Consider the following 18190-nt stretch of genomic DNA (forward strand, 5'->3'; position numbering starts at 1 on the left):
TGTTGTCTCCCCCTCGACTCACACGCAGCCCAGCCTTTCCTGCCTGATGAGAGGGGTCCTGAGAGAACCTTCACTCCTTCCTCCCCAAATAATCTTAGCCGGCCTGAGGAGGGAGGGCAGGACCCCTGGCTCCACGATTGAGGCCTTGCCCTGTGCTAGGAACTGGCCAAGTGCTTTCGATGCCCCAGGAGAGAGGTGTTGTGATTTCCCACTGTTTGCATAAAGAGTCAGAGGTTCAGAGAGGTTGGGTAACTTGCCCAAGGTTGCACAGCAATAGAAGCAGAGTCAGGATTCAGACCCAGGTTTCAGATCTCTGGGAGCCAAGCACTAACTTTCCCACCTTGACTGGGTGGTAGAATCCTGAAAAATGCACTCTTTAGCACTTACTTACCCATCCACTGCCCTCATTAGAAAGGAGGCCTGAGAGGGGAGGGGACCTGCACTGCCTGGCACTGCCTGAGGGGCGATTTCCCCTCTGGCCTTGGCTCTGCCCCCCTAGTCCTGAGGTGAGAGCACCACAGGCCGCTACAGAAGCGGTGGGATGGTTGCCCAGCGGGCCTGGAGCCTGGTGGACACCCGCCTCGAAGCCGCGCTGTTGCGCTCAGCCCCCTCCGCCCCCCTGGGCGCTGGCTGACTGGCTGATTAGGGGTGGCTGGCCTGAGTGCCGTGGGGTCGGCAGAGCATGAACTGGAAAAGCCCGGGCCGGCAGGCAGCCCCCAGGGGGCGAAGGCGCAGGCTCTCCTGAGTGACACGGCTGGGCTGAGCTGGTGGGGAAGGGAGGTGCGGGTCGCTGGGGAACCACAGAGGCCGGAGGGCCACTCCTGCGATGGGGCGACACGGGCACCAGGCCTGCTCCCTTGCTGAGCAGCTGGCAACCAGGAGGCTCAGAGGCAGGAGCCGAGGAAAGTGAGCCGGGAAAATGCGAATGCCAGGCCTGGCTCCAGAAACGGTCACTGGTACGTGTTATATTATTGCCAACTCCGACCAAGAGGCCTGGTGCCTGCGGGGAGCCACCCTGGGACTGGGCAGGGCTCCAGCTCAACCCACCGCCCCCAACCACCCGGGCCTCCTCCACTCCAGCTGATCTTCCTGGACCCCCCAGGCCTGGCCCCCCAGCACACTTCTCCCCTAACATCAGACGAGCACCGCACCCCCAAAGCAGCCGCCTGCCCGGCGTGGGGGGGGGGGTGCTGAGCCAGGCAATGGAGACACAGTCCCTCAGGGACAAAGAGACTTTTCTCTTCCCAGGGTAGATCTCGCCCCATCTCCCACGGGGGGCGGGGGCAGATACAAAGGAAAACCCCCCCAGGGAGAGAAATCCTAAACTTCAAACACGGCCGAGGCCCAGCCTGGGAGGCTGGGGACAGGGGCATCAGGGCGGCCTGACGCGGGCGGGCACAGGCCCAGACGAATGGGTCCTGAGGCTCTGATCTGTGCCACCTCCCCCGATGGCAGCAGCGGCCTGAGAGGGCACAGGCTGGGCCCTCCCGCAAGTGTCTCATCTGCCTAATTGCTTCTTTATTGTCTCACAATCACACTCTGGCTCTGTGCTGCCCTGAAATATTTCCTTCTCCTATTCATCCCGACAGCAATTAGAAAAAGAGCACCAGAGAGGGGGGTGGATCTTAAAACGCAGTGTGGAGTGGCCAGGCGGCGGGGCGCCCGGTGGGGAGGGTCGGGGAACACAGGCAGGACTCGGCCCCAGCCCCACGCCCGGCCCCCCGTGAAATTTCAAATTAGGCTACAAACACACCAGACAGTGTCGGCACGGAGCAGCCACCGCTAGACAGCCGGCTTGGGGAAATGGGGAATTACCTTGGGGTTCTCCAGGATTCCAGCCTCGTAGCTGCAGGGGAGAAGAAAGATGGGGGTCAGTGGAGTGGGGCAGAGGGACACAGCCTTGACACCCCTACCCCCAATGTTAAGTCCGGTCTGTCCTCTTATCTCTGCCAAAGCAACTGCTGCCAAGCCCGCCTGGAACATTCTGGGCCCACCGCAGCTGGCCGTGGGAGCTGCAGGCTACAAGTAAGGGCCTGGGACACTTCCCTCAGTCTTCAGGGCGCCAGATCCAGGGGGCCTTCTCAGAGGGTTGTTCCCAGATGCTGTTCCCTCTGCTTTCGATGCCCTTCCCTGAGCCCCGGCTGGTCCCTCCTCATCCTTAAGGTTTTAACCTCAAATGCCACTTGCTCAGAGAAGCCCTCCCTGACACCCCAGCTGAGGCCAGGTGCCCTTTATCTACGGCTGGCACTCAGCAGAACTGCAGCAAGAGCTGGGAATGAGGTGGCCTGTCCTCCTCGAGGCCCCCGGGCTCCGTAAGGGCAGGGACCATGTGTCGTGTGGGCCACCACTACGTCCCGGCCCGACGCAGACAGGCGCTCACTGACGCTGAGCAGGGCAGCGGGCAGGTGGGCGGCGTCTTACCTGATGTGCATCAGGTTCTCGTCCATGCTCCACGGGTTCTTGGGGGTGACTGGGACGGGAATTCCATGTTGCTGCAGATAAGAGGCAACACCGTGTTGGCGTGAGGCAGCGTGAAGTAGACACAAGGGTCAGGCCCAGCTGCCTTGGTTTTCTTTCAAGGTCAAAGACATCCCCAAACTCTGGCTCCCATGCAGGCGAGGCCCTGGACGTACCCCTGGTTTCCTTCCCCTCCCCCAGGCTGCTCAGGGAGGGAGTGAGGGCCCCATTTCCAGACATGCCCAGGCAGAAACTATAAGACCCTGTGTCTGAGATGCTGTGGAGTGGACGCTGGCCTTGGAGGTTTCTTCCAGAAGATTCTGAGTCTATACTTCAAGTGCCCCCCGAAGCACTTAAGAGTGTGCCAGGCAGTGTGCCGAGGGTCTCCCAGCACCACCGGCTGACCCCCACCGTGGCCCTATGAGCCGGGAGCTGGAATGGACCCAACTTCCAATATGGATCTCAACCAAGGCATCTGCACCCACAGGGGTGCTTACTGTTCACCCAAGGAAGCGAGAGGCGCCCATGAGAGCTGCTTGCTCAGGATGCTTGTTTACGGGGCGTGGCCGGGCGCTTCCCGGGGCCACTTCTCCCCACTGCCCAGCAGTCACCACACACATCACTCTGCAACCCTGAATAGGAATAGCCCCCATCCTCCCTGTTGGTTCTGATTATGCTTTGCTTCCCAGATGATCCATGCCTTGGTTCAAGGAGAAAAGTTATCCCTCCGGAGACCCTGGGCCTGAAAGGCTGTTGGTGACACTCGGAAGGCCTTTTGGATTAAAGATGTGGCTGGCTTCCTGAGCTGCCCCGTGCTGCCCTGGCTGACACCTGGTTGGATCCAGCACATGCATTACATCCTGCTTTCCCCTCCTGGGCTTACTGGGCACAAAAGCTGAGTGGCCCAGCCCGGCCCCTTTAAGTCAGCGAGACTGTCCACTCCGCCTCCCAGGCCCCCTTTCAGCACCTCGCCCCCTGGGTGGGTCCCCCAACCTGGCCAGCCCAGGGTCCCACAGCCTCCACCAGCATTGCCCTGTCTCTCTTAATGGGGCTCTGCCCAGGCTCAGCTCATGCCCACGACTAAGATTCTAGAGGCGTCCTCCAGGGAGTCGCTGTTTCCTTCATCAGCACCTTAAAATTTCAAAATATATTAGGTTATCCCCCTTGATTTTTGTCAAGCTTTACCCAGAGGCTTGTTTTAAAAGAAACAGCCCACACCCACTCTAAAATTTGCATACTCTTCAACGTAAACCACATGGGCAAACGGAACACCCCATTTAGAGGCTGATCAATGTCAGGGGGCTCCTTGTCCCCCATGAAGCTGCCCAGAGTCAAATCCACACGCTTGCCCTGTGCCGTCTCCAGGTAGAGTGGCCAGGTGTGGGGACCAGGGGATGGGCTGAAATCCCCTCAGAGAGGACTCCCCGGGCTGGGGGCTGAGAAAACCAGCAGGTGGGTTCCCTGGAGGCTTTCTTCTGGGGGGTGGTTTGGAAACACTCTTGCCTTTCCTCTTTCCCACTGGGGCTCCATCCGAGCGAGGAGAGAAGAACGGGAGGTAAGGGGCGGAGGAGGAAGAACAGGATGGGCAGCCCTTCCTCAGCAGGGAGATATATACAAATGCCAAACGTAGTCCCTCAACCAAAGAGATTTGTTTCCCCTCCTCTCTCCATCCTGAGCTCCCCGCCAGCACACACACACTGGAAATTCTGGATGCAATTGAGAACAGAAAACAAAACCATCTCAGCATGTACACAGGAGACTGCCCTGCTTTCCAGCCCCCGACCTTGCACGCTGGCTTTAAAAGAATTATGGTGACAGGGATAAGGATGGGGTGATTCTGAGTGTTTTTCCCTGTTTTTCCTTGGATGATGGATTTGCGGGGAGGTGGAAAGTGATGCAAATGCATGTTTTTGATGAGTCTCCTAACAGCACCTTGTGGCCTTGGCGACTTACGAATCTTGAAAGCAGGGCTTTTCAAAGCCCCATTGATTTTCGTCTCAGCTGAAGCAGCTGCCTGGCTCTGAATTTTGGACAGAGTCTGCTTGCTGCTCAGTCATTCTGGTCACTCCCCGGGTGCAGGGACACTGCCTCCGTCCTAGAATGTGGTCAGATTGCCGAGAGCTCAATTCTGACCCCAGCCTCCGAGGGAGGGTCGGTGGCCGGGGACACAGACTCATTTCTCCGGGGCAAACTTTCCTGTTTAAAAGGTTCTTTGAGACAGAAGCTGAGCCAAGGGCCTTCTCCCCAAAATCTGGGAAGGAGGGACAACAATACTCCTGAAATTCATCTTTTCTGGAAAAACCAGGAGCCGCTTTTGTTTGGGAGCTTCACGGAAATGGAGGGCAGCGTATGGGTCAGCCCTCTCTTGAACCACAACCGCAGGCGTAAGAATGTAGATGGGCGGGGGTCTCAATTCATTGCTCTTAAAGATAAAATGTGCTTCGTGTTCTGTATCCTCAAGGAGACCAAGGAGGGGAAAAAAGCCTCTAACCTTGTTCTCTTAAGAGCTCTGCTATTTGAAAATTTGTTTGGCAACATATGGGCTTGCTCTTGTAAACTCCCCTTTTAATAATAAAACAACAGATGGTAGAGGAGATCTTTCCTCCAAGCTCTCCAGGTCTTAATGGGATGCTGGCGGTAGGGGCAGGGCTGCGTCCCCGCCGTGTCCCCTACCACGCGGCCCCTTGGCCGCGGCAAGAGCTCACAGCCAGCCCTGGTGACTGCTGTTTAAAACCCCAAGCAATTTTCTGGTGTATGCATGGGGTTGCTTTCCCCTGTCTGACTGATTGAGGCTGTTTGTCAAGGGCTGCCATCGAGTCGCTAAAAAGAAAGGTACCCTGGGGAGTGGCTAAGGATCTTGATGCAAAACTTCTAATATGTTTTACTGCAACTTGTACTTCAAAAGGGCTGGTGCGACAAAAGTCTTTGTCTGCCTCTGCCTCTGCCCCTCGGAGCGCCTACCTGTCCCTGGGAAAGCACTGGGGACAATTAGGTAACGGAGGGGCACAGAACAGTCGCGCCCAGCCCCCCGTCCACCCGTCCCCTGAGTGACACACCCCGCAGAGGTGGCAGCTGGAACAGGAAGCAGAGGGGGCCCGTCGCCCTCCTGCTTGGCGGACTGGGGGCTCCCTTGGGAGATGCCCCTGGCAGTGACCACACCTCTGCAGAGCCGGCCCAGGGAACAGGCGTTACGGGGCGGAGGGTAGTAGCCAGGGCAGAGGTTCAGTCTCCAGGCGTGGGTATCAGTCCCAGCCTCGTGCCTCTGGCCCAGACAACCCCCTTGGAGGGCTGTGCCTGGAGGGCACTGGGCCAGGGCCGGGGTGATGGTGGGGTCTGGCCATACCTTTGCGTACTCCATCAGATCGTTGCGGCCCTGGAACCGGTTGTAGAACTCGGGCATCCTCCAAGGAGCGATGACCTGGACACGGGGCAAGGAGTCAGGCCCGGGCAGCCTCTCCTGGCTTTAAGCTGCAGAGCTGGCCACTCTGGTAAGGGGCCTGAGGCTCCACTGGGCACCTGGGTGGGGGCTCTATGTAGCCCACGGGGTGTGGGCAGGGGGACCCCGTTGGGCAGGGGAATGACACGGCCTGCCGCCCTAGAGGGTGGCTTTGGAGAGGCCCGAGCTCTGTGGCAGAATGGCCGTGCGTCCCCAGGCGGGTCCCTGCCCCTCTGGGCTTCAGTCTCTGCCACTGAGACTTGAGGGTTTGAACTAGATAGGCCTCAAGTCTCTTGATGGCACCCCTGTCCAGAGGGCCAGGACCCCGCATCCCTGGTGACTAAGGAGGGGTTCACATTGCTGCAGCTGCCCAGCCTGGCCCTGCTGCGGGGCAGTGAGGCCCATACGACATGCAACGTCCCCTGACCCACTCCTCTTGCTTCCCTCCCTTCCCCCTCCCCCGGGGCTGCTCTGGGTGGGGAAAGGAGGGGAGTCGGAGCCTGACTGAAGGGACCGAATTCATCCCACCAGCCTGGGGGGTCGGGGACAAGTCCCCAACAAAAGCCCCCACTCAGCCATGAAGCCAGCCAGGCCCCTGCCTCTGCCGACAGCAGCCTAATTGGGGTGGAGGTGTCATCTAGACGGAGAAGCTGGTGTGACTTCTGGGCTGGGAACCTGATGAGAGTGGCGTGAGTGGGGTCCCCCAGGCCTGGAATGAGCAGTGCCTGGGCGCGGAGCACCCTCTGGCCTCATCCTAGTTCCCGGAGACCAGCCTGGGGCCCTGTCCCCAGCCCCATCCCACCCCTGGCCTTGGCCTCTGCAGACAAAGACCCAGAAACCGGACACCCTGGCCCCCCAAGCTGCTGGGGGAACAGAGAACGGGGGTTGGGGGAGGGCCTCACGCCCACCCGCCTACAGTATCAACAGGCAGCTACTTTCCAGGGGCTTCTCTGCCGCCTGGTGTTTGGGGTCAAAACAGATCATTAGAGTTCATTACCGCTCACCTCCAGGCCACTCTCACCCCCCAAGCAGCTGCTGGCTGGTTAAAGGGACAGAGAAAGATGTTCCACTTAAAAGAAAAAAAATGAAACCCCTTAGGGACCCTTGTGGGCTTGGGAGGGGCACGTTTTCTGTAGCTTTAGCCCGAAGTGGCCTCAAAGGAGCTGGACCCACGCCTGCCTGTGCCGTCCAAGATGGCACCAGGGCGCCACGTGTGACCACCAAGGCCCGAATCGTAGCCAGTCCCAGCTAAGTGTAGAGCACACAGTGGGTCTCAAAGGGTTAGTACCAAAAGAATGTAAAACATCTCAATAATTTTTTTACATCGATAACATGTTGAATGGTACCATTTTGGATACATAGGGTTCAATAAACCATAGTAAAATGATGTCACCTGTTGCTTTTTATCTTTTTTTTTTTTTTTTTTTTTTTTACGTGGCCACTAGAAAAACTGAAATCACCCTTGGGCCTTGTGTTTGTGGCATTTAGGGTATTTCTATGGCTCGGCCTTGTGCACTGGATGCCCAGAGGCCTGATCCTGCTGATTCCACCCCAGGAAAGAATCCAAGACCCCGGGGATCAGGGCTCAGGCAGCCGGGAGGAGGAGGGCCTTAGCTGGGTGGCCCCCACTGGGGCCGAGAGGGCTGTGAGCAGCCCAGATATTGGCCAACCGTGTCTCAGAATGGTTCCAATCTGCAGCCGGGAAGCCAGACCCGGCATTGCGAGGACCCTGGCGGACGGGCCGCCTCATCTTTCCGTCCAGTGCCTGACCCACCCAGGCACCTGGGCGGTGTCTCGGGAAGGACAAATGGTCAGGGACAGAGTGCTGTCCCCCTGCAGTTGGCGTGAGTGAAGGGAGCTCTCCATGGGAAAGAAGGGCGCCACCCACCACAAGGTCCCTGTCTGGAGAACCTCCCAGAACCCCGTGCCCCACACCCCCAGGGGCCTCAGCCCCCAGCGCCCACCCTCTAGGGGGAGGAGCAACGTCTTACCTTAATCTGGGGGGCCAGCGAGTAGCAAGTGAGCTCAAACCGGATCTGGTCGTTCCCCTGAAACGTGGAACGGGATGGTCAGGAGCCACAGGACAGGGACCAGTTGCGGGGTGTGGGGGGGGGCAATGCCACGTGACCTTCAACGATGCACCCGAGGGCCACTCAGGGCGGACCCCCGGGGTGGTTCCCTTCTCCGCATGTGCTCACCCCCAACCTCACAGCCTTCTGAGGTGGGTCCTACGAGCCTGTTTGAAAGATGAAGACTGGGCTTTCTTGGAGAGGGCTTTCTGCTCTGGACTGGAACCCAGGACTCCCCGAGTACACAGCTGAGCTGTGCGGGCACTCAGGTGTGCAGGACGTGTGTCTACGCGCCCGAAAGATGCCCACGTGCCCGCTGTGTGCTGAGCTGTGATGGTCGTGACCTTGTGCGCACTGGCGTGTGAGGGGGCGTGCACACGGGTCATCACGTGTGTCTGCACTTCAGGGGGTGCACACACGTGCAGGGCCGGAGGCCTGGCCCCGCTGAGACTCCAGGCAGCCCCCGAGCTGCCCACACGTCAGCCTCTTCCTGAGGGCCTCCCACCTGCCCCACTCCCATGGTTCCACGGTGCTTTGTCCAGAAAACCGGGAATCCTGTCTCCTCTGGGAGTCTCAGTTTCCCTGTCTAGACAGTGGCTGGCTGGGGGAGGGGTGGATCCAGGTGACCACCGAGGGCTCCTCAGCACCTCTGCACAGAGAGGGAAACAGGCCCAGAGGTAGAAGGGACAAGTCCGAGGGCACGGAGCCTGGCCCAAGCCCAGGCACTGGGCCCCCACGGCCCCCACCAGCCTTGGGCAGGCGGCCCTGCCTCCCTGTGCCTGTGTCCTGTCCTCAGAGACAATGGCTGCCAGCCGCCCGCCCGCTTCCCATCAGCTCGGCAGCCTGGAGGGAGGCTTAAGCGCTGTGGAAATAACAGAGGGACCTCTTGCCTACTGTGAAAACTGCACAGGCGCAGCGAGGCAGCGGCGGGAATAACATGTTATTTTCCAGAGTCTTGTCAGGCGACGCGGAAATACAGGTTTCAGCCCCTCTGCTCGGAGCCAGGAGCTAAGGGGCCAAGGCCGCTCCTCTCTTGGTGTCTCCCCGGGGCCACAAGCTGTGCCGGACCAGCCACCCCACTCACCCTCCATCCCATCCCTTCAGTGAGCACCTACCATGCGCTGGCTGTCACACGGGAGAGCCACCTGGCACCAGCGGGATTTTTAACCCTGTTTTACAGATGAGGCAATTCAGGCTCAGAGAGGTGGAGTCACTTGCCCAGGGACACACAGCCAGCAGGCACCACTCCCATCCTAATAGCTCACAGTCAGGTTACGGGTCTGAGCTTCACGCATAACTCATTGAACCCTTACGGCAGCCCCTGAGGTGGGTTCTATTATTATCCCCATCTCATGGATGGGGAAACTGAGGCACAGGCGGTAATACTTGCCCGAGGGCCAGTGACCAGCACAGTTCCTGGAGCAATGGTGTCTACAATAAAAAGCAGACTTATTTTAGATTCGTAAAGCATATGGTCTACTGTTGCATATCCTGGTGATTTTTTTCTCCAGGGCTTCAAGTTTCCCCCAGCACAATGGCAGCTTGTGCCTCCTTGGACGGGCATGCCGGGCTGGGGTCTGCCATCAGGATCGCCATGGGGACACCCATCTGTTCCCGAGCCAGAGACCCTCGCAGAAGCCAAACAGGCTCCCCAGGTTCAAACTCTGTCCCAGACAAGAGCCAAGGCCTGTCCGGTCCTTCCCTCCCTGACCCCAGGAGCCCCAGCCCCAGGGTGGCCCTGTCAGGTTCCCCGGGGGCCGGGGAGGAGGTGTAGCAGGTCCCACACACCCCGTGTGTGTCCATGTGCTGATATACATGTGTAAGTGCGGGTGCCGCACCCTCGGGGACTCTCCCATCTGCTCCTGGCCTCGCCATACAGATGGCACCATTTACAAAACCCCTGCTGCCCACACCCCTTCCCGAGTCTCAGGCTCCTATTTCCAGGCCCCTCTTCCAAAACTGGGGGGAGGAAGGGGGCCCTCGAAGGGCCATCCCAGCTTCTGTGCAGCTCTCTGGTGGGGAGGATTCAGGGTCCCCGAGGGGTATGAAGGGGTGGACCCCAGCTCTCTCTGCACCAGGTGCCGCCTGGGCTGGGCCCTGGGTGAGAAGCTGCCTCTGGCCTCCAGGCCTTTGCACAAGCTGTTCCTGCGGCCTGGGATGCCCTTCTTCCTTGGCGTCACTGGCTAACTCTTGCTCCCCTGGATGTCTCAGCATCACTGTTACCCCCTGCTGGGTCAGGGCTCCCAAGTCCCCTGTATGGGTGTCCCAGTGTGTGGAGGACAGCCAGGGATGGGTAGGTATTCAGTGGGGGGTTCAGTGAGCCAATGCATGAAGGCGACATCGGCAGGGCTGGAACAAGGGCCCGGAGGCCCTGGGTCTCTCCATCGCCCGACTCGGGAGCCAGAAGCTGGGAGAGGCCGGGGGCTCAGGACGGCCCATGCTAGAATCTCCCCATCTGGGGAAGCCCCCCTGCAGTCTGCTTACACCCAGCTCTTTCTCTTCACTGTGAACCCCTTGCAGAAAGTTCGGCCAACTGTCCTGCCCAGATCTGTCTCTGGGTGCCAGCCTCCTGCAGGCCACACTCACTCACTCTGGACACCCATCTCCTGACGTGTAAAGTCACTGATGCGCCCCCCCAGCCCCCCTCCCCCTGAGCCAAGCAGACCACCAGCCCCTGCAGGTAGCTGGCCCCTCCTTCCCCACCCCACCCCCGCCTCAAGCCTGGCATCCCTCTGGGCCCCAGTCCAGGCCCTCCTGCCCCTCCTCACTCACACCCCCTCTTCTAGGAGACTGTCTGCAGAGGCTGTTGGGGGCTTCCCCAGGTCCTATTAAATAAGGGGAAACTGAGGCACAGGAGTACGCCTTGCCCATCAACCCCCAGAAGAGATGGGAGATTTCGGGGTGGGGGACACCGGGCCCCACCATCCCCTGTGGCCTTCCTGCTGCTGGTCTCGGAGGCCCCCCCCAGTGCTGTTTCAAGTCTGACTGTCCCTATTGTGGACACTGAGCATGAACTGCAGGGACGTCCCCGAATCTCAAGAGGCTACAGAACCGCCGCAGAGGGTGTTCTTCTCAGAACCGAAGCCCCGAAGAACCAGAGTGGGAAACAGGACCCTGCGTGGCCAGGGCCTCCTCCAGCCGCTTCCCTGCAGGGTCAGCCTCGGGAGGCCTCAAACCCAAACCTCTGGTGCCCTCTTGTGGCCAAATGGAGCAGCGCACACAGCCGCTGGCAGCTATTCCCAGCTGCATGTGAGCTAGTCTAGTGCAGGGTGGGGAGGGTGGGGGGGTCTCTCCCTGGACCCCAAGAGCCTCCCAGGCCAGGGGCAGACGCACCACACACACATTCACTCCACTAGCCCTGAAAGCCACCCTTCCTCAGTCCTGATGGTACTTCCGGAGGGACCTTCTCCAGGCAGGAGCCCTTCCATAATCCTCACTTCCTGGCCTCAGCTTGAATACCTCCTGGAACAGGGAGCTCACTGCCCAGCTCATTTCATCACGGACAGGTGAGATGTCTCAGAGGTTCATTCTGCACTGATGTTTGTTCTCAAAGCCCCAGTACAGGTCTGATGATCGTGCGATCAGGGCACTTCCCTCTCATTGAGTGTTTACGACGTGCCAGGTCTATGCTGAGCTCTTTACTGGAATGATCCTACTCACTGCTCCCAACTGCCCCATAAGCGGGTTCTATTTTATTCCCATTTTACAGATAAGGAAACTGAGACTCATGGGGTGAAGTCACACAGTGTGAAAGCAGGGGAGCCAGGATCTGAACCCAGCTGTACTGGCCCCAAAGTCCCAAGTCCTGAACCTCTGGATTCCTCTGTACTCTCTCCTACCGCCCGAGTGGAAGGCGGCATGCAGGTCTCTGCCCAAACGGCCCGGTCCACCCACTGCTCCGCCTATGATTCCCACCACCCCGCTCAAAAGGTGCTCACGACTAGGGTGTTAGTGAAAACTAGGGCCACGCTCACCAGTCTGCTTCTTTTACAGGAGCCCATGGTTTCAGTCCAGAACAATCCCCTACATACCATGGGGGTGGGGGAGGGTCACTGGCCACCCCCATCCAGCCTGGGGGTTTGAAGCCAAACCCCGCAGCGTGGCCCCGGCCCAGCCCTGGCCCTGCTGCTTCTCCCAAGGCTACAGCTCACACTACATGTTCAGGACCCTCGTCTCCAGGCTTTTGCTCAGGCTGTTCCCTCCGCCTGGCACTCTTTTCCTGTACCCATTCCTCCTCCCTCAGGGCCGTGCTCTACAGGACAGCCTTCCCGCGGCCCCTGCCTGCTGCCCCCATGGCTCCCCCTTGGCTCCCCTGGCACCGACCCTACGGCCACCCTCTCCTGCATCCATTCTCTCCCTCGCTAGGACACAGGCCCCCTGAGGGCAGGAAAAAGGGCCCGCGAAGTTCAACACTGTTCCGGTGTCCAGCACGTACTCAGCCCTGTACAGACGCCAGTACAAGCTGGCTGACCGAGCACCAAGCAAATGAGTGAGCTTCCAAAGACACCACTACCACCTGGTGGGGCGACTGTCTGCAAGGCCACCCCCAAATCACACCTCCTCCGTCACAGTCTGAGCTGTGAGTGTCCCTAGGTCACCCTGAGCCAGGGCCTGCTCCCCCACTCCCGACTGCCTCGACCAGCCTTGCGGGGGGCGGGCCTGGGTCAGGTCAGGACACGCGTGCTGAGAGGTAGGCCCCCTGCCCCCCCATCTGGAGCAAGCCGTTGGCGGCGTGTCCGCTAACTGCGAGCTCATGACTCCAGAGTAACACTGCCTACAGTCGCCTACATTGTTAGGAATCTTGTTTCTTGAGCCCTGCCACCTGCGGGACGGGGCTGAGGGCTTTCCTGCCTTCTACCCCCAGGGTCGTCCTTCAGTCTGCACTCCTGCACACAAGGGCCAGAAGTAGCGGGTGTGTTCTGGGTTGAACTGTGGCTCCCACAAAAGATAAGTTGAAGCTCTAACCCCCCCTCCAATACTTCAGAATGTGACCTTATTTGGAGATAGAGCCTTTACGGAAGTAATCAAGTTAAGATGAGGTCATTAGGGCAGGCCCTAATCCTGTGTGACCGGTGTCCTGATAAAAAGGAGAAATTTGGACACAGAATCAGACACGTGCAGAGGGCAGGCGATGTGAAGATGACCCGAGGAGACGGCCACGTGAAGATGGAGGCCTGGAGTGATGCACCCACAAGCCAAGGACACCTGAGTTACCCAAAGCCAGGGGAGAGCCCGGAAGCGGCCTTTCCCTAGCGCCTTCAGGGGGAGCATGGCAGCCAACACCTTGATTTTGGACTTCCGAAACCTCCAGAACTATGAGAGAATCCATTCCTGGTGTTTACGCTGCCCAGTCTGTGGTGCTGTTGCCCCGGGAAACCAAGACAAGGCCTCATCCCCATTTTGCAAGTGAAGAAGCTGAGGCTCAGGAAGGGCAAGGGCCTCGCCCAAGGCCACACAGCTGGGATTCAAGCCCTTTGCTACCTCGTGGTCTCTGACCCTGCCTATTGCATTGCACGGAGACTCCCACGGTGACCTTGGTCCCTGCGCCTCAGCAGCAAGTTTGCAAAACGGGGTGACACTGCTCAAACCGCCTGTGGAACAGGCACACGGGACTCACACCTCGGGGTACAGGGCAGAGCCGTCCCTAACTCACCGCTAAAAACATTCCTCTTATTCAGACTGGACGGGCCAGTCCGTCCACTGCATTCCTGACTGTGCTGGGGGAGAACCTACAACTGCTTGAGGACCATCCATTGCCTGGCTGCCTGTGTGCCCCTCGCAGGCCCCCTGCCTCCTTCTCCGTCCCCAGCCGTCCATCCTGGCCTCACCTTTCCTGTGGCGCCGTGTGACACGTACTTGGCTCCCTCCTGCTGGGCGATCTCCACCTGTTTGCGGGCAATGCAGGGCCTGGCGAGAGAGGTACCCAGGAGGTAGCGGTCCTCGTACAGCGCGCTGGACTGGATGGCGGGCCAGACGAACTCCTCCACAAACTCCTTGCTGACGTCCTCGATGAACACCTATGGGGAGAGGAGCCCATGAGAGGGAGCCTCGGCAGGGACGGGATGCAGCCAGAAAGCAGAGTCCCAGGGGCCTCAAGTGGCCTGCATCTAAGGCAGACGCTGTTAATGGATCCCAGGGCAAGCTGTACCTCCACTTTTCCTTCCGCATCTGTAGTAGACATCATAAATCAATCCAGCATACAGTGCAGTTACTCTCCCTCCTGCACTCATGGCAGACATTACTAATCGATCCTGATATACCATCCAGGTGAAACTGGATGTGGTCCTTAAATCCCTCCCACCATAGCTTTCTGGGCCTGAGATGAAACAAGATCTAAATCTAAGATCTAAATCTAGATGCAATCCACAAAAGCCAGGGATTATTTTGTCCCACAGGTGGCAGTTGGCAATATCTGGAGATATTTTTGGTTGTCATAACTGATGGGTTGTGGGGGTCATTCTGGCCTCTAGTGGGTAAAGGCCAGTGATGCTGCTAAACATCCTACAATGCACAGGACAGCCAGCCACATGTCAATAGTGTCGAGGTTGAGAAACCCTAATCTAGAGGAATTATTCTCAAAATGTAGACCCCCTAGAGTTCCCCAGACCCTTTCAGGGAGAGACTGAAAACATTTTTTATGATACTCAGTTGATATTTGCCTTTTTCACTCTGTTGACATTCACATTGAATATGCAAAAGTGATGACGGGGGAAGGGGCTGGCACCTTAGCACAAATCAGGGCAGAGGAACCACACTCCTCAGAGACACGGTGTTCCTCACGCCTTGCTCTCACAGTGCAGATTTCTCTTAAGAGTGGTCTTGAAAATGCAGTAAAAAATGATTAACTTTTGTTATATCTCGACTCGAGTACAAAATGTGAAATATACACGAAGCATATCTGCTGCATTCACAAGTGAATTATTAGCTCAACTAGCCCCTTTTCTCATAGAACATTGTTCTTGAACAAAGGACCGACAGACAAGTCAGGGTCAATGCAGACTTGGGTTTTTGGCCAACATTTTCATAAGAATGAAGTGACCCTATCACTTCAAGGAAAACTGAGAATTTGTTGCCAATGATAAAACTCAAGCTTTCCAGTAAAAGTTAGAACTATGGAAAACTTGTATCTGACACCGTGAACTTGAGAGCTTCCTGATACTTCTGATGTGAGTTTTATTGCGTTTTATGGTGCTTCGCAGATATTGCGTTTCTTTTGTACTGTTAGCCTATGTGAGCAGGGACCACGCTGGCCACGTTCACCTTATGGGTCTGCTCACCACATGATTAGATGCTCAATCAATGCACTGATTCTGTTGAATGGGTGGAAGGATGGGTGGATGAGAGCTAGGAGGGATGGATAGTTAGATGGATGAGGGATGGATGAGTGAGTGGATGTGTGAATGGACAGCGAGATAAAAGAGGGATGGGCAGGTGGATGGATGGTTGAGGAAGAGACAGATGGCTGGGGAGGTGGGCTGGGGAGGTGATTGGGTAGAAGAGTGGCTGGGGGAGACCAGAAGATGATGCCCTTTGCACACCAAAAGCAGAAGGAATTGACCTTATACTCCTGGAAGCAAGAGGACCCGTTGGAAGGCGTGGAGGAGACAAGGAGCTTTGGGACAGGACCCCCCACAGCTGCCTCCACCAGGTCAAATCCCATTTCCAGCCCCAAACCCTGCCTCCCGCTTGGTACCTTTTTAGCCCCAAGCTTCAGCGCCTTCTTCCTGGCTTCCTCAAAGTCTTCCTTCTGGCCGACGTTGGCCTGAGGAGCAGCAGAGAGGACCCATCAACCCAGGGGCAGAAAGAAGAGCTGAGAAGAATGTCCCCCCCGGCCCCTCCGCTCCCCTGGGGTGAGCCCTGGGCAAGTGCGTTTCACACACAACAGCCCTCAGATGGTGGTGGTTTCGACTGGATCGCTGAGGTCAAAGTAGGAAGGAGAAAGGGCGCCAACCAGGGTCTGGAGAAGCTGTAACACTCTCCAGAGCTAATACTTGGTTGAAGGACGGGCCGAGCCTGGCCCTGTGCACCCAGGCTGCTAGGTTGCAACATTTGCTGTCACTGCCTTGAAGGTCTAAGGCTTCCCTTGAACTCTTCTAACTCTTCCCCCAATTCCCCCAAAGTCAGTACAAAGGTTGGATAGTCAGCAGCTGCCCGACTCTCAGCTCACTTCCCCAGCCAAGTGCGGCAACTTGACTGTCCCAGGGCGCCTGAGCCGGCTCGAGGCTGAGGCCTGGGCTCTGGGCACCCAGCTGTCCCCCTGCTGGAGCCCAGCCTCCGGTTCCGACAGCCCCATCTAGACACGGGCATTTTTTTCTGCTGGCTGCACTCTGGCCTCCTGCCTAGACTTTGGCCCTGGCTTCTGCTCAACAGACTCTGGAATCTTCCCAGAGTCCAGCTGCAGGTGCTTTTCTGAGGTCACTCAGCTTTTAAATCCGCCTGGTGGGAGCCCGGGATCTGGACGGCCCACCGCTGCTGCTGACAGGGTGCACACACCCCAGACTCTCTGCATCCGCTCAGAGCCCTGGCTCTCTCTCAGCTGGCAACTGTGAGCCAGGCACTTCCCCTCCCCCACCTGAGGGACACGGGGTCAGCACTGTTACGGATGGTAGATTGACTTCAACTGCAAACAAACGGTTCTTGACAACAGCTGAACTTTTCCTGTCCAGAGTGCCATCCTTACTTCCTCTGCAAAGAGAACCTTCTCTCCTGGGACCTCTTTCCACAGGGATGGGTGACAGCACATCATGTCACCTGCTCACTGTAGGGACGAGCCCTCTGAGACACAACCATACTGACAAATGCATGGTGGGCAGGGACTCAGGCCAGTCAATGAGAGTCCCCCCTGGCCCTTCTGTCAGAGCCTCTGTAGGAAGCTCTCCTTTCTCTGGGAAAACTTGGGTATGATGATGTGAGCCTTGCCTGCCCTGTGGAGAGGCCAAGAATGAAGCCAAGCAGAGATGGAGGCAGATCTGGATAAGTACCTGGATCCAGCCTTGCCTGAAGCCATTATACCCCTGATCTTCTCAGTTACATGAAGAACTGTATTATTTTGGTTTTCTTTTTTGTTTGTTTTTGGTTTTGTTTGGCTTAAGCTGGGTTTCTAGAATTTGCACAGTCATATGGACAAAGATTCAGAGGTTATGTCCAGGTTTATCAGAAGTTGAGCTGGTTTAATTAGGGATGTCTACTATGGACCCTGGATGGGGGATGGCATCATACATAACCTATGGCCCGTGACCTATTTGCTATCTCAGAATTAGGTGATCTCCAAGGGCTCGTCTAGTTTAGCCAGTGTAGGATCCTACACTCTTTGCTGAATTATTGAGGGCTTTGGGAAAGGGGAAGATTGTATGCCTTCTTGTGGCCTTCAGCAGATCCAAGCCCTTGGTCCCTCTCCAGGCAGGCTGGCCCAGCAGCTCTGCCACGCGCACTCCTGTGCCCCCGTCCAGTTACTCGTATGGAGACTCGGCCTCCTCCGTGATCTGGGGGGCATCTCAGACCTGGGGGACTTCCAAGGTGTTCACTCAACAGATGAAGAGAAAGAGGCAGTAAGTGAGAAGCATTTTCCTACAGTTCAAGACAGGCTTAGAGAGGGGGAGCTGGGCTTGGATGAGTGACAATGGGCAGGTGGGCAGGCTGCATGGACAGCAGGGCCGACAGTAGAAAGACACACATGCCAGGCGCCCCCTCACCAGGTAGGCAATGACGTCATAGCCCTGCTCCTTCAGCCACACGAGGATGCAGGAGGTGTCCAGGCCCCCGCTGTAGGCCAGAACCACGGAGCCTTTGCCGGACATCTCGTCTGGAGGGAGGAGACGAGGAAGAATGTGAGTGACCCAGAGCCAGCCCTGCCCCCTCCCCGTCTGCCAGCCCCTCCCGACAGCTCCCTTCTGGCCTGTCCCCCAGCCCTGACCTCGGCCTTGGGCAGTCTTATCCCTTGGACAAGCCGCCACCGTGAGGTGTGAAACAGGATGTTCGTCAGTCATCAGGACCAGCTGAGCTGCTCCTTCCTGCAGCCTCACGCCTTCCACCCCCGACACCCTCTCAGGGGACCCACACACACCACGCTGGGGCCTGGCAGGTGGAGGCATGTCTTGGAGCCAGTTCCCCACCAGCTAGAGAAGACGACAGGGTCAAGGTCAAGACGCGGAGGGTGCACAGCATCAGGAGACTTGGGAGAGGCCGTGGCCCTGAGGCTCGGGCAGCCCACACATCTCCAGTCAGAACT

The 18190-nt window shown here is 57.8% G+C and overlaps 1 protein-coding gene across 1 annotated transcript in view; it reads right to left on the bottom strand.

The window, feature by feature from the left end:
* The window catches only part of ASS1 (argininosuccinate synthase 1), a 50867-nt gene that overhangs the window by 25982 nt on the left and 6695 nt on the right, over window positions 1-18190 (bottom strand). Inside the window, exons 2-8 of the mRNA XM_061199761.1 lie at window positions 17655-17764; window positions 15656-15724; window positions 13791-13979; window positions 7885-7941; window positions 5801-5875; window positions 2422-2492; window positions 1816-1846 (exon numbers count right to left, since the gene is read on the bottom strand). Coding sequence (XP_061055744.1) covers window positions 1816-1846; window positions 2422-2492; window positions 5801-5875; window positions 7885-7941; window positions 13791-13979; window positions 15656-15724; window positions 17655-17759 — 597 coding nt within the window. The 5' untranslated portion in view covers window positions 17760-17764. The remainder of the gene's footprint in view (window positions 1-1815; window positions 1847-2421; window positions 2493-5800; window positions 5876-7884; window positions 7942-13790; window positions 13980-15655; window positions 15725-17654; window positions 17765-18190) is intronic.

This window comes from Eubalaena glacialis, chromosome 9 (genome assembly GCF_028564815.1).
Source record: "Eubalaena glacialis isolate mEubGla1 chromosome 9, mEubGla1.1.hap2.+ XY, whole genome shotgun sequence".
NCBI lineage: Eukaryota > Metazoa > Chordata > Mammalia > Artiodactyla > Balaenidae > Eubalaena > Eubalaena glacialis.